We start from the raw sequence: 16,633 nt of genomic DNA on the forward strand, positions 1-16,633 counted from the left end.
CCGATCAGTCCGAAACCCGTACGGCCCATAGGCCTTGAGGTGACGATCATGCTCACCGGATTTCGTGCCGAACGGACCGATCTGAATATCCCGTTCTCTGATTGGCCCATATGGGATGCTCCGATCGGTCCGACGTACAGAGGGCCCTTAGGCCCCGAGGGCCCGATCACGCTCACCGGACTTCGTGCCGAACGGACAACTTTGAAAATCGAGCTCTCTGATTGGTCCGAAACTCCACACGCCGTTCGGCCACGGGCGGGCCTCCGCCCTGACCGGAGGTCAGCCCGATCGGTGGGGGTCAAACTCAAAACCGGCCCGAGACGCTTTTGGGCACCGCAGGCCTCATCGGCGCCCTCCGGAGGGCGCGCGGTTTGAATTTGGCGAGGCCCCGCCCAAAAACGGTGTCCCGAGAGGTCACGTGATCGGGGACCCCGCTTTTGAGTGAAAAGTGGCTGGGCTGTACACGCGTGTACAACGCACACAGTTTGCACTCGAGCCCGTGACGGCGGTACGTTCTGTTCGGCCGCCACAGGAACGCCCGAATCCGCGGGCGTACAACGCTCACAGGCTCCGCAGGGATGGTCGCCCTCTTGTGGAACGGGCCGGGATCGCCCCCGGAGCGCAGTAAAACCCGGGGTCCGTTCGGAGGGTCGCCGGGCGTCGGTCCGGGCCGCCGACGGGGGGCGCCGGCGCGAGCCAGGGACCCGGGCGGCTTTTTAGAGACTGGCCGCCTATTTTTGGCGGGCCCCGGCGGCCCGCGGAAGTGGAGTGTACAGCCCTCGAAAAGTGTACAGCCGCCACAGTTTTTTAACATGGGGGCACGTGGCGGCTGTACACCACTTCCCTAAGGGGGGAGAGGGAACACGTTTCAATAGCCTACCTGTCACCCTCTTGTCATGTTTCTGATACGTTTTCAGATGAAGCCCTGGGATCCAACACTTTACTAATCTTTTGGAGAGCTGCATACCCCAACCCTAACTCGTGCGCTAAGAGGACCATCCTCACATTGACATCAAATGCAACATCATTCCTAGTTGTATCATGAAGCCGAGTCGATGTGTAGACACTTTTGCGATAGCCATTTCTCACAAAGACTGCACTCTAAGAGCAAAGTACTACAGAACCCACTATTCTGATGATCTATGTTAATTTTAAGACCAGTCCCTGCACAATTAGGACAAATCAACCCAGTTATCAGCTCATTCAAACGCGCCGCATCTCGGGCATGACCGGGTCCAAACGAAAGAAACGCTGCGAGACGTTCCGAAAAAAGGCTAACTTTTGGTGATTTTAGGAAGAATCTACAGACGCAAACAGACTAAATGAAGTAAAATAAACATCTAAATGCGTATTTTTGATGTTTTATTTCCACTAGCATGAAAGAAGACATGTTATGGAAGCAAACTAGCACAAAATCTCAAATTTGACCAGGGCGTTGAAAAACGATGTTTTCACCTACCGTGTCTCCCCTTAAGAGCAAAATGACTTCCTCTTGCATGTTGGGTATAGCTCCAAGAGACATTTTAGTGTGTCTCGATGAAATACATATGCCCTCCGAATTTCGTTCGCCTACATCAAACTGAAAGGTGGGGCTCGCCATTTTAAATTTTCCAGGGGAATCTATTGACATTTCAGATTCAAAAGATAGGGTCACAGTTGGTGACCTTTGCATGTTTCTAAACATTTTCATGGCTTCATGACCCTTTCACTAAAGCTAGACACTTGCAACCACTTGTATGGTAAAGTGGACATTACAAACAACGTGTGATCCGATTTTTGTGCACATTGGTCCATGGTAAGACCTTCAAAATGAGTTCCAAAGTTTGAATTTTCGTCTACGATTCCCAAATGTCAGTGTTGTACATTTGGGAATCTTTCATGGGTAAATGACCCTTGATAATAGAGCAAGACATTGGCAACCACTTATAGGTTAAAGAGGACTTTACAAACAACGTGTGATCCGATTTTTGTGCACATCGGTCAATGGTAAGAGCCCCAAAAGTCACAATGTAGGCCCTTCCCTTACATTCTGAAAGTGTGACCCCTGACCACAAGGTGACCACAGGGCTCCCCACGGCTCTAGGAACCCCATATTTCACACGCATAGCAGGGACAGTGTCTACTATCATAATGAGAAAGAATAAACTGTCCAAGTCCTTCAGAAAAAAGTTTTTGTACATCTTGATCAGATTGAAGCAACATTTTTTCTGAACATGCAATCGTGCTGATTTTTTAATATGTTGTTACCACACTCAAATGGAGCAGGACGGTCTTTGATCGGACCCGCTAGGATCTAGCATGCCTGCACGGGAACACTGACAGTTCGGATTTGGGACGTCCATTTGGGAATCTTTCTTGATTCCCAAATGGACAGTATGGTTCTGGTACTTGCAAAGGTCCAATCAACACAGGACCCCTCTAGCTGGTCTTGGGGCATGCTAAAACCCCCACACACTGATAAGCAAGACAATACTTTGATGGGAAGTGTCAAATTGGGAATGTCCATTTGGGAATATTTCTTGATTCCCAAATGGACAGTATGGTTCTGGTACTTGCAAAGTTCAAATCAACTCAGGACCCCTCTAGCTGGTCTTGGGGCATGCTAAAGCAAGACTATTTTGATGGGAAGTCTCCAATTTGGGAAAGATTCCCAAATGTCAAAAGAGTCCCAAATGTACGCCCCCCTGGAGAGTCCCAAATGGACATGGGAAGATTCCCAAATGTCAAAAGAGTCCCAAATGGACGATTCCCAAATGTCAAAAGAGTCCCATATGGACGATTCCCAAATGTCAAAAAGGTACCCCAGTGGACAAGATGCCCAAATGTCAAAAGGATCCCAAATGTGAGTGAGTCCCATGTGTCAAAATGATTCCCAAGTGTTCCCCATTCGAATCCAATGATTCCCAAATTGCCAAATGATACCCCAGTGTAAGATTCCCAAGTGTACGGCCCGTTCGGCCCCGGTACGCCCTCTGGTGGCCGAGCCCGGTAGTAAAGATTCCCAAGTGTCAGAAAACAAAATCCTCCGCGAAAGTCCTAACCGGAAGAACTGGATAACAATAGTGTGAATGCTCTAAAGCATTCACACTAATAACACCTGTTTGAAATCCCACGAGATTTCCATCGGGATTTCCCTGCAAAATACCGCAAAGGTGAAATGCTGCAGCATGGGGCATTTCTAACTTCCCACATCTGTACATAGATGTGAGAACATAAGAATGTAACTTGACCCACGGTATTCTAACAGACGCTTTACGGCATTCCACACCACCGCTCGCATGCCTATAGGGGCGCAGTAATACTACTCATTGACCCATTGCTGTAGCTCATCTCGCACATTAGATGAGCGTACCGTTCTCAAAGTCCTTGTTCTCTGTCTGGTTGTAATTTAATTATTACAAACAAAGCCTGTCTATTTATAGTTTCTATCTCTGTAACTAAAATCTGTTAACTCATGTGTCGGGAAAAGTAGAAGTTTAATACAGTAGGCTAACTGAGTGTTCTCATATGGACCATGGCATCAGGACGAGTAAGATGGCTAACGGAGCTGACCAGAGATGTGTTTGAAATGGTTCACTCACTCCCTATTCCCTATGTAGTGCTACCATTGATGTATTGAGTGCTACTCATAGTGAACTACATAGGGAATGATTTAACAGTTTTGGGACACTAAATGGAATTTCATTGCGTAGGATATTCATGACGCAAACAAGCAGACGCGCCGATCACTGATGGCAGCAGGTTGAAATATCAGGTAGTATTCAGGTTCCATGTTTAGTTGAATGATAAATCCCATATAAATGTTTGGAATTCTAACGATGTGCAAGTGTGATTTTGTCAACTTTAGTGCTGTCTGCTAATAGCAGGCTGTGAAGCTGCACGATAAGATTGTGATAGCAAGTTAGCTCACGACAGCAGCTTCCATAATATTAACGGTAGCTGTCGGTGGCTAAAAAGCAGATAGCTAACTTTACAACGATGATTCCTGTAGCTATTTTGATTTTGATGCTATTAGTTCAACTTCTGTTTCTCGGGCAGGAACGGAGACGAACTCGCATTAGCAGCAAAGCAGCTACAGGAATGATCTTAACATTAGCTAACTGCTTTCGCCACTGATAGCTACCATCTTCTTCACTTCTCATTCGGTAAAACATGACACCGTTGTATTGTGGTGGGCTTAGGCAGAAGCAGGAAGAGAAACCCGTCATGGGACCTTAAATCAGAAAAAATATGGAATGGTAGTGAACGGCGTGAGAAGTTATTGTAAGCTAGACTGCAACGTAAACAACTGTACCAGTTAGCTAACAACTATGTGAACTCAAACTCCTTGTTCTCTGTCTGGTTGTAATTTGAATTATTACGAGCAAAGCCTATCTATCTATAGTATCTATCTCTGTAACTGTCGTCGGGTCTGTATCTGTTAACTCATATGGAACAAGGTATCGGGACAAGTAGAGGTTTAATACAGTAGGCTAACTAGCTAGCTAGCAGAGTGTTCTCATATGGAACATGGCATCAGGACGAGTAAGCTAGCTAACGGGGCTGACTAGAGATGTGTTTGAAATGGTTCACTCGCTGCCTATTCCCTATGTAGTGCTACCCATAGTGAACTACATAGGGAATAATTGCTTCGGATATTCATGGGATGTACACACCATTTAGCTAGCAACTATGTGGACACAGGCTGATCTACTATACGGAATTGGACCGAGGAGTGTGCTCATATGGAACTAGGCTAACAGTTGTTTCAAGACTAGCAGTAACGTTTGTGGTTTAATTTTTGTCCTTCTCTTGGCTATTCTTGTTGGGGTGAATTGACCAGCTGTTTTAAATCGCCGGACTAGATGCCCGCTTCTATGACTGGATCTACACAGCAAACAAGCATAACAGTGCGTCATGAAGACCGACGACTTGCTACATTAGGCTACCTCCTGGAATACCCCAAGGTCTTTCATATTGAAATTATCTTGATGGTCTGGGGAGTTGCGAGACGTGTTAAGGGAGTGCATCAGTCGTGAGCCTTGACAGTAGGCTACCAGCCTGCGTTGCGCTCAGCACAAAGTTGGATGAATGGATGGACTTATTGGAATCCTGGAAAATGTTTATTGCGCTCTAAAATCATGAAAGCATGAATGTAAAAATGCAGCAACAGAAGTAGTCTAGATGAGTTGGTGGTTTAAATGAATGAACACGTAGCCTAGAGGAAAGCATCAATTGAGACTGGTGATAATGCTGATAATCTACAGTAGGGCCTACTTCTGGCTGAGTTCATGGTTACAACCATTCATCTCTTACACATGGGCCTATACAATACTTGCACAATCTACTTTGGACGTTCGCTGTCCAGGTTCGCTGTCGCTGTCTAGTCCAGGTTCGCTGGCGAGTGGCGAGCTAGTCAGATGGCGCATGCATGTGTGGACATTGTAGGCCTATTCTCTAAAACCTAAAGAATAAAAGTAGGCTACATTCAACATTCATTGGAGTGGTCCAGTAGGATAGGCTATTCTAATCTAAATAAATTGAGGACCTGTATTTTCAATGTTTGCTGGTAGTGAATGCCACAGACAGACAGGGAGGAAATCTATTCGTTTCATTGTTTGTGCTCTGTATGCACAAGATAGTTAAAGGACAATGCTCGTTTTTGACAACCTGGACCTTATTTACGACATATTATAAGACGTTTGACTCACCGAGATCACTTTGGTGTAGTTCGGAGGCCTGTAGAAGAAATGTAAAATCCAGCGCGAGCCAGTATATCCATGTAATGGCGGTGATCGGGGCAACGAGAATGCAGCTTCTAAAAATCTATTTTCTGCCGCGAAACGGTTGTTTTCATCAATCTGTCTGGATGAATCGCTAGTTGTGCTTACATAGAGCATAACTGTTGTGGTTTTCACAGTTGTATCGTCAAAAATGAGCATTGTCCTTTAATGTCCGGATATAATTGGCAGTAGGGCGGGAAAAAAACCCATCAAAGGCCAAGATTAGAAGGGATTTGAAGATGTAATTGGTCATTTTAAATGGGCCTACTTTATCTTTTGATGGCTATTTGAACGGACTGCATCGATCAATGCAATGACTCTTTCCATGTTTTTCAGTTTTACCCTTTTCATCAATAAAACATCATTTTTACAACCACGTCTCATTGATTGGGAAGGAATTAAGAGCTGCCGGTCTATTAGCCTACATTCGGACTCAGAGGATGACATAACTGTTTATTGAGAAACAATTGCAGGCAGGGCTATATAAAGAAATACCACAATGCATGTAGTCTAGATATATTACATCATGGTTAGGCTATAGCCTACACTTTATGGTAAACTTCCCTCTTGCTCGCTAAGCAGGCTACATTGTGGCTGTTTTGTTCATCGCAGAAGCCTATAGCCTAGGCTACACATAAAAATGTTTTTTTTATATAGGCCTAGAAGGAATCAGAATATGTGGAAATTTAATTTTAGCCTATTTTAATACAATTCAAATTGTGCTTAGAGGGAATTATTTTCAACGGATATTATGACCTGAGCATCATGCCAAAGCTAGCCTTACTGATGAAGTCGTGGCCTTCAACTTTGCATGATTTGCATTTGTTTTTAATGTTACTAAAAGCAACATATGATTTGTATGTGTCTGTAGGCCTATGACGCCTTTCTCATATTTTTTAGATTAAAGCCTAGGCCACACTTTAACAAGAATATAGCCTACATTTCACAAATGGAGAAGAATCGATGAAACTGCTACAAGAACAGCATTTTGGCCAAGGATCCAAATAAAACTGTAGTCTACTGTACAGATGCAGCATAGAACGTAGATACATAATACTTATCTAATTAATAATTATCTAAGTTAATATAGGCCTATGAGAACGCAACGCTTTTTACGGTAGGCTAGGCCTATGCGTCTTGTGATTGTACTGTAGCCTAGGCTACAACTTGAGGCTTATTAGGCCCTATTGAATTCCTTTTATAGCCTACTAGGCTACTCATTATTATCAAATTATCTAGTTGATATATGAATAAAACAATAAGCCATTTTAATGGCTGTGGGCTACTAGTTGTAGCTATACACAAATTGATGCGCTCTGCTCTTACGCACGGTTGAGGCGGCAGCTCAAATACACTTTGCACATATCCTCTGCACCTTGGCAGTGCAACTGCCACAGACAGCTATGGTGCACTTCATGCATTGGTAGACAGTCCTGTTCTTGCTGCAGCTTGTCTTCACCATGCAGGTATTTTGGGGGGGGTATTTTTATGTGGACACTGCAAGGGGCGCCGCCGGTGGCTTTTTGGACGCCAGAGCGCGCAACTCTTCAGCTTCAGCTCTTCAACTGGAGGATGTCGCGTCTGGGGAGGCTCTGCGTCTCTCCACCAGTCCCCAGCGAGGCCAAGCTCCCCCAATGAATAATACTTATTTATAATAGCCTACATAGCGCAAAACTGTATATATAATAGGCTGTAGCCAGCGCGAAACTGCACATTCCCTATAGCCGTTCATTGACCGGCTGGCGGCCGGTATAAATTAAAAAAAAAAAAACATCCACGATATTTTGTTATTTGAATGATCTTGAATATATATATATATATTCAAGATCATTCAAATAACAAAATATTGTGTATGTTTTTTTAATTTATAATTTAACAATAGGGGGTGCAACAGAACACAATTTTAGGGAATGTCATTGACAGGTGGACTTCAATGTTTTATTTAAATATAGTTATGTGCAAATGAAAACCCACAATCTTCCAATGGACGTCTTTGGCGGTTCTAGTGTTAAGACCTTACCCCGATTTTGGAAATCAGATAAAGGCGTTCACAAGACAATTTCAATAATCGCATTATTACAATTATCGGTTGATCGGCGTATAGTGTGCATGTGAACGCACTCACTGTCAAACCTGCCGCTATGTATGCACAAGATAGTTAATGTCCGGATATGATTGGCAACGAGTGATCTTTACTCATGGCGACTATGTCAATTTTGTATGGATCCACAAGTCGATCAAGCTTATTTTTTCTTTGTATCGTGCTGAAGCCATATAGCCTACTGCGCTCAGACTTGGCTACATTAGCTGGTGCCCCGTCTTCAAATTTACTTCCGGGGTAACGAGTAGTCTACCAGTTGAATGCGTTCCAGAAACAAAACGCAAAACCCCCACGTTCACCACATCTTTACTGACAAATATATTTACAATACTGTTATTTTGCGCATTTGACCTAACAGCCACCACGTCTTGACCCAACGTCACTTACCGAGATGGATAGGCTACTGTAGGCCTAGATATAGGTGTTCGTAATAATTAAATAACATCCAGATGGAGAAAACATGTGTTTGAGAACAAGGTAATAATAACACTTAAACGTTATTTGTATAACACCTTCCATACAGATAAATTCAGCTCAAAGTGCTTTACAACAGAGCATTTAAATTAAAGAATGTGAAATTTAATGATGCTTCATTCGTAGACTATAGGAGAAAAACACTGAGCCCAGCCTGCTAAATCTACTCAAAGACGCCACCTGGCGGTGGTGCATCACTAAAACGAAATAACACCCGTCTGAAATCTCACAAGATTTCCAACGGGATTTCCGTGCCAAATACTGCGAAGGTGAAATGCTGCAGCATGTGACATTTCTAACTTCCCACATCTGTATATGGCTAACCATAACCATTGTTAATGAATAAATCCTATCTTAACATAAGCTAAGCTTTCGAGGTGGGAAAGTGATGTGTCCTGATCTCAAGCTATTATAAGCCCAAAATGGCGGGGTCATCGGAGAATTTGACGAAGTAAATGTGCATCACCTGTTTAAGCAGCTGAGTTTGACACAGCTGTAGCCGATCGGCTATTGCTAGTTTTGCGTCCGATGTCCCATTCATCTCAGCCAAACAACTATGCTTGAACTTTTCCACTTGCCAGCTTGTGCTTCTCATTATTATCTTTGGGGGAGTTGCTTATGCACAGGAGCGATTATTTATTGGGAAATAGCCGTTGGATTGTATTCACATAATGTAGGCTGGTACTGTCAAGGATCACAGCCGACTGATGCACCCTCCCTTCCCGCGACAGAGGGTTATCAGCAGTAGTTTGAGGGGACAAAATGAGGACATCAAAATATTGTCAAAAAGTCATTTTTTGAGATATAATTCTGAAATATTTCACACTATATCTACCATGTCATGAAAATGTGGTCATTTTATTCATGAACATTGGAGATTTATTGAGCAAGTATTTGCAGTAGCTGCATACAGTACTGTTACAGTAAAACATTTTGATGCGCTGTGGGCTACATTTTTTTATATTTCAAAAATATGTTAAGATTGTTTGTGGAGGACAGTCTTGTTGTGTATGTGTGACGGGTTACGTCACGACGTTGTGGCTGCGTGAGAATAGCACTGTGTATGTACAACAAGCATGGAGTAAAGTTCCGTATTTTTAACCCGGTGTCCGGTATGGTCATTTAGTAGCACATAACATTGGCGACAAGGATGGAGTTTTCGTTCCCAGCACCTTCCCCTTTTCTCGCACTGCCCGGTGAGCATCCTGTTCTGTGGACTCGCTGGCAGTAGGCATTTGAGACCTACATTACGGCTGTCAGGGTGGAGGATCTGAGTGATGCCCGGAAAAAAGCCACGCTAATCCACTGTCTTGGCATCGAGGGACAGAGGATTCTAAAGACCCTCGGAGCTGCTGCTGACTACAAGGCTTGTGTACAGCTATTGTCCGGACATTTCGTCGCCCCACAAAACGTGATTCTACCGAGAATTTTGTTTCGGCAACGCAGACAGAGAGCGGGTGAGTCGGTCCATCAGTATGTAGCCAATTTGAAGGGCTTAGCGAGCACATGCAAGTTCGGCGCATTAGAAGATGAAATGATAAGGGATCAGCTAGCAGAGCATACAACAGACCCCAAGATTAGAGATAAACTGATAACCTCTCAGGAGGACTTGACTCGCCACGGCTGTGGAGATTGCATTCAAAGTCGAGGTCTGCTGCTGGATTTGCCTCACAGCTAGCTAGCCACGCCCCCCCCCCTCAGCCTAGCCTCGCAGCGCAACAGGTACAACATCCCTCTCAGTCGCCCAGCCCAGTCTCTTTTCACAAGGAATCTAATGTGAACCGTGTAGGGCGCCAGCAGCGTACATCCACATGCCAGGGCTGCGGTAATTGTGTCTCCTCGTCTCACGCCACCAGGGCCCAGAACTGTCCTGCCAGAGGGCAGGCATGCCAGCGCTGTGGGAAACTGAACCACTTTGCCAGGGTGTGCTGCTCTGCCCCGGCCACTGACCCAGGGCCATCATCCTCTCAGAACACCAGGCCCACGACCATCCACTCTATCCACACGGTCAGCGCTGCCCCCACACCATTCAAAACATGCACAGTAGAGCTGGATGGTGTGAGTCTGCCACCGTTACTGGACACGTTCCTGGTGTCACGCCATGGCGCCAACCTTATGGGCATGGAGTTACACTCGGGCCTGGGTTTCACACTCCTGGATGCTGCAGGGTCGGCCATCTTCCAAGTCGCCTCACCGTGACAACAACAATGGCCCACTCTGTTCTCAGGACTGGGCTGCCTCTCTTCCTTCAACCACCAGCCCCTCCCCAATCCTGCCATACCACCAGTTATCCATCCCCTACGCCGCGTCCCTCTCGCCCTCCGCGACGAAGTGTCGGCGGAGCTACAGAAGCTGCAGCAGGCTGGCATAATAGAGCCTGTCAATGCATCGCCATGGATCTCAAATCTAGTGATCGCCAAAAAGAAGTCTGGGGGGCTGCTCGTGTGCATCGACCTTAAAGCTGTGAACAAGGCAGTCGTCCCAGATAAATACCCACTGCCTACAGTGGAGGAACTGACCACCCAGTTTCACGGCTCCACCGTGTTTTCAAAACTGGACCTCCGCCAAGGCTACCTGCAGGTTCCGCTGAACCCCGACACCCGCAGCCTCACCGCCTTTGTCACCCATGCTGGTGTGTTCCAGTACACCGCATTGCTGTTTGGTCTCAGCTCTGCCCCCAGCAGTTTCCAAAAGATTATGTCTACCATCTTTACAGGCATCCCCGGGGTGGTGATTTATCTGGATGACATTGTGGTCCACGGTTTCGACGCCAGCCGTCCATGACGACAACCTGCGCCGGGTGCTCGGCGTGCTGTCTGAGCAGAACCTCGCCCTGAACGAGGAAAAGTGTGTCTTCTCCAGGGCTGCCGTCGAGTTTGTGGGGTTTGCCCCACTCCGCAAGCTACTGCGGAAGGATGTGATGTGAATTGATTCAGTCCAGACAAGATGTCTTTCCAGGAGCCGTCACAGACGTTGGTGTATTTATTAAACAATAAGCATTCTAGTTACAAAGACAGCCTTTGAGCTTTGGACTCTAGGCAGTTACATACAGAGTTGTCGTCGTAGCAGAGTGGAAGGCCGAAGCCAGAGCATTTAGGGAAGAATGCAGCATGAAGAGAGCAGCAGCTAAGCTAAGCTAAGAAGCTAAGCTCCCATACAGTAGTTTGTTCTTAAGTAGGCCTTAACTAGGTCAGAAGACAGATCATGTCAGGGTGTCGAATGCAATCATGCTCAATATGGTCATCTGGTCACTCTGCCAGGTCAGAATTAAACCGTTATCAGGGCGACCGGAAAATTCTAGACTTGCGTGTCCAATGTCTGGCATTGGGCAATGCACCTGTTCCATCTTGCTCAACCAGCATACTGCTGACTAGCGGTCAGCACAAGATTATTCTAAGAGATCTGTGCCCTGCATGGCTCGACCTGCTCACTGCTATTGTCAGTGCTGTGGCCCAAGCAAAGGTCACGCTCGAGTCTTTACTGAGTAAGTGAATTTCTATCTTCTGTAGCAGAAACTGGAGTTTACTCTAGCAAATAGTGCATTATATAGAAAACAACAAAATGGGTGAAGTTCTAGCCGACTTCAGATGCTCCATGGGTGTGGACGCTCGCCTGCTCAGCAGCTGAAGAGTCAGCTCACCTCGCCGCCAGTGCTTGCACACTTGATCTCTCAAGCCCCACAATCCTCACCTGTGACGCCTCCAACGCGGCCTTGGGGGTAGTACTCTCCCAGCTGCAGCATGGCACTGAGAGGCCCATCGCCTTCGCCTCTCGCGCCCTCAGCCCAGCAGAACAAAAGTACTCTGAGGGGGAGAGGGAGGCCCTCGCATGTGTTTGGGCCTGCGAACGTTGGCACATGTACGTCTACGGGCGGTCGTTCACGCTGCGGACTGAACCAGGCCCTCACAGCCCTCCTGGCGACGTCAGGCAGTCAGACGTCAGGACACTGACCTGGACGCCGCGGAGCCCGACCTCATCCAAATGCTCCATACACCTCTCCAGGCTACAGTCTCCCTCCAGGACCTCCAGCAGGCCTCGGAGCAGGACCCCATTCTCTCCCAGCTACACACTTATATTCGCACAGGCTGGCCCCACAAGATTCCAGAGGAGCTGGCTCCTTTCTGTCAGGTGAAAGAGGAGCTGTTGTGCTGGGGCGATGTCTGTGTGGCTCGTGGACTCCGGACCGTCGTGCCCAGCTGCCTGCAGGCACGCATTCTAGTCATGGCCCACGAGGGCCACCTGGGCGTGGTGAGAACGAAGCAGAGATGTCGGTACCTGATGTGGTGGCCTGCCATAGACCGAGACATCGAGCACATGGTGAGGGACTGCACGGCCTGCCTCGTAAGCGGGAAAACTGGTCCCCCGACACCACCCCCTTTGCAGCCATTGGACTGGCCAACCAAGCCCTGGACACACCTCCAGCTGGACATCTGTGGGGAGCTCCACGGAGTCCCACACCACCAACAGTATCTAGTGGTGGTCTACGATCTCCACTCAAAGTGGCCGGAGGTCATCTCCGTCGGATCTGTCACCACCCGGGTGATAACAGACTTCATTGACTCACTCTTCTCACGGTGGGGGACTCCTACTATAATCACCACCGACAACGGCCCACAGTTCATCTCTGTAGAGTTTGCCGCCTTCCTGGGGGGAAGGGGCATTCAGCACATCCGCACAGCCCTGTACCACCCCCAGGCCAAGGGGTGGGGGGGTGGAGAGAATGAACCAAAGTCGGAAAAATGGCATCAGAGACCACCTGGCCGATGGCTTCCTGTTCCAGACGGCACTGCTCCGCACCCTACTACACTACCAGGCAACACAACACTCTGTGACAGGCAGTTCCCCAGCACTCCTCATGTTGGAACGCGAGCTCCAGCTGCCGTTGGATTGACTGCGAGTCCGGACGGACCCAGCACCACCGTCAAAAGTACAGGACAGGGTCCTGAACCGTCAACGTAAGATGAAGCAGCACCACGACAGAACAAGACGGGTAAAACCACCTCGCATCACAGTCCTGGAATGGGTCAGAGTCCGCCGGGCTCACAGGGACCACAAGCTGCTGTCATTCTGGTCCACGCCGATGCAGGTTACCAAGCAACTCGAGCCAGCTACGTTCCGTCTGTCTGACAGGTCACGGTGGCATGCAAGCCATCTACGGAGAGTGGCTCCTCCTACCTCCACAGCAGGCCTGACAGAGAACGCAAACTCAGGCCTTGGAGTGGATGACCTGGACAATCTAATGGGGCAGCCACAAGCTTCTGTGGAACACCCGGTCGAACGCCCTCCGCCACCAGCTTCTGTGGAACACCCGGTTGAACGCCCTGCCACACCCTGTTCCACGTCCTGCTGAGCCGATAGTACGGCCAGCCCGAGCCCGGCCAGGTTATCTCAAGGACTTTGTTACTGACTTTTAATAGCACAGTTAATAGCAGTAGTCTGTTATATGGCTTATCTGCGCTGTTAGTTAAGTTTTGCATATTCGAAGGAACCAGTGACTTTAAACGTTTTGGGGTTTTCTATGGGGGGGGATGTTCTGTATATGTGACGGGTTACGTCACGACGTTGTGGCTGCGTGAGAATAGCGCGCGCTGCGTATGAACAACAAGCATGGAGTAAAGTTCTGTATGTTTAACCCGGTGTCCGGTATGGTCATTTAGTAGCACATAACAAGTCTGAAGATGTAGTGTAGTATTTGGGTTGTCAATTGACCCAAAAATGTGGGAGGAGTAGGGTTTGATAGGTTTTACAGTTTTTGAGAAAAACAGAGTGATGGACTTCATAATTTCTGCCAGCTCAAAGCATATGGACGTTTCTGCGCACTTGGGCCTGGTGGTTGCAAAGTTATAGCATGTACGGCTGATTTGTTATTTTTTTTAAGATATAAACTTTGAACGGTTGCTGTAGTGCCACCATCAGGACTATTGGCCCACAGTGCCAGTTGAGGCCTTCTGGCATAGGACTGGACCTGTGTGCAAAGCTTGGTGATTTTTCATGCATGGGAAGTCAGACTTCCTAGGAAGAAGAAGATTCAGATTCAGAATATTGGGAAATACAAGAGGGACTGGCAGCTGAGGCTAATTACATTTCCTGCAGAAAACGCATGTGAATGCTGAACAGAGAAATCGCAAAAGCATTGCTGAAAATGCATCGCCTAAATGGGAAAAATATAACTAACTTGAATGCATATTTAGTCCACAACAGATAGCCTAGCTAATGTTAGCCTACATAATCATCAACATCAGAAGACATACAGTAAACTGTGGTTACATTATTTATGTAGCCAGCTACAGCAACAGAAAATATTTTCATTTAATAATCTCTTCCAGTCAGAAAATCTGCTAGCTGCGATGCTAATTTTCTCCAAGGCAATGGTAGGGGAAACATTGGTTCATGTACACATCTCAACATACATCCACCTTCCTCTGTCTTCACACAACTCTCTTCCTCTCCTCCTCCACTCCCTGCTCCTCCAGGTTCTCATGGACATGTTCCACCAGGACGAGGAGGACATCAGTGGTTTCCCCCTGATGGATGAGGAGCCTTCAGCGGCGGAGGAGCAGAGCTACTACGACCTGGTCAAGACCTTCATGGCGGAGGTGCGGCAGTACCTGCGCGACCTCAACCTCATCATCAAGGTGTTCCGCGAGCCCTTCACCTCCAACGCCATGCTCTTCTCCCTCCACGTGAGTGAAGTTGCACTGGGTCAGACGGTCAGGAGCCCCACGACAGGAGTGGTGCGCTGTTTGTTTGCAAACTGAATGTACTGTATAGGACGCACTGCACTCACACATCATGCTGCACACTCACTTAGGAGCTGTCCACATGGACACGGGTAATTTTGAAACTGGGCATTTTTCTACGCGGTTTGGCCACATGCAAACGGCGTTCTAGGTCACAGAAACTCATCCAGGGTGAACATTTTTAGAAACTTCACTTTCAGTGTTCAGGAAAATCTGAGTTTTGGCTTGTTTTTCTGTCACTTTTACCTCCTGTTTACATAAAATGCCATAATGAGAACCCTATGGACTCAACCACACAACTGCAGCTCTCGGTTACCAAAATGCTATTCCTCTTGTGTTTTCTCCTGGCGAGTAAAAGGCTAAAACATTTTTGGACTGGAGCAGAAGTCCAAAAGTGAATGTGACAGCGAACAGCATATTTGACGTCCTCTTGATAGTCTGTTACAGAATGAGCCAGCAACAGCCTAGGCAGTTTTTTTTTCATGTTGACAGAGATTTATTTTTAAGAATGAAGGAGGAAAAACCCTGGTTTCAAAAATACCCGTGTACGTGTGGACAGGGCCTTACACATTTCACTTGTAGTGGATTTAAATCTGATCGAAAGTAAAAGATTTGCCAAGGTTCGCTCAAAGAGGTTAAGTCTGATTTATTGAGAAAACATACGAGCACAAGGACTTCAGGATAATGCACCTGAGTGGTATCCAACAGAAGTGAAGCAGAAAGGTGTTGCAGGGTCTTATATTCAGTTCTTTATTATTAGTGTGAATGCTGATTCAGCATTCCACTATTGTTATTCAGCTCTTTATTTTATTTTTTTACATCTTTTATACTTTTCAAACTATACAGCTTTCTTCAACATTTTTGTGCTGTAAGCCAGCGCACCTAGGATAGTGTTTGTCCGCTTATCACTCCCTCCCTCCCTCTGGTCAATGTCGACCTGCATTTCTTTGTTGGCACCACAAGAGGCCCAGCACACCAAAATAAAGAAGGACATCAAAATCAACCCGCCGATCTCCACTGCACAAGTAGAGCAGCGGTGAAAGCATAGGACTCCAACCCAGGAGACCAGGGTTCGAGGCCCTGGTGGGGATGATTTTATGTTATCATCAGTGTAACTGCTTTAGCAACTGACCACTACCATTAATGTTATGGAAGCTGCTGCTAGTTGTTGAGCTCATGAGCTAATTGGCTATTCCGCTTTTATTGTGCTGGATTGTTATTGGAAGCATTGGAACTGATGTGTCCAGGCGACAAGACCTATCTTAATTTATCAGACATTATTTCATGTAATTTCAATTCACAGCTATTTCAGTGGCATGACTAGCTTCTGTCATACCAGTCCTGAACAGAAAAAAGCCAGCCACGCACATAAGCCAGGCTGGACCTGGCCTGGTTTTTACGATGGAAGTCAATGGGCGGAACTTGAAATCCTCTTCAACTTTGAAACCTCTCTCCCTTTGCCGCCCTGTGCCAGAAACCTTAAAAGTTTAGAATGTTCAGTACCTTTACCTGAGTAAACGTCTATTCAGATTTTTACAGTTCTTGATTATTTTTAC

At 46.8% G+C, this 16,633-nt stretch overlaps 1 protein-coding gene across 2 annotated transcripts in view; it reads left to right on the top strand.

Moving 5' to 3' along the window:
* sos1 (son of sevenless homolog 1) overlaps nt 1-16,633 on the top strand; it is a 402,156-nt gene that overhangs the window by 124,552 nt on the left and 260,971 nt on the right. The window contains exon 5 of one of the 2 annotated variants that reach the window (XM_084440905.1): nt 14,811-15,020. The exons of the other annotated variant lie outside the window; for it this stretch is intronic. Within the exon in view, the coding sequence (XP_084297031.1) occupies nt 14,811-15,020 (210 nt within the window). The remainder of the gene's footprint in view (nt 1-14,810; nt 15,021-16,633) is intronic. 2 annotated transcript variants of the gene reach the window in all.

This window comes from Borostomias antarcticus (genome assembly GCF_949987555.1).
Source record: "Borostomias antarcticus genome assembly, chromosome: 7".
NCBI classification, from domain to species: Eukaryota; Metazoa; Chordata; class Actinopteri; order Stomiiformes; family Stomiidae; genus Borostomias; species Borostomias antarcticus.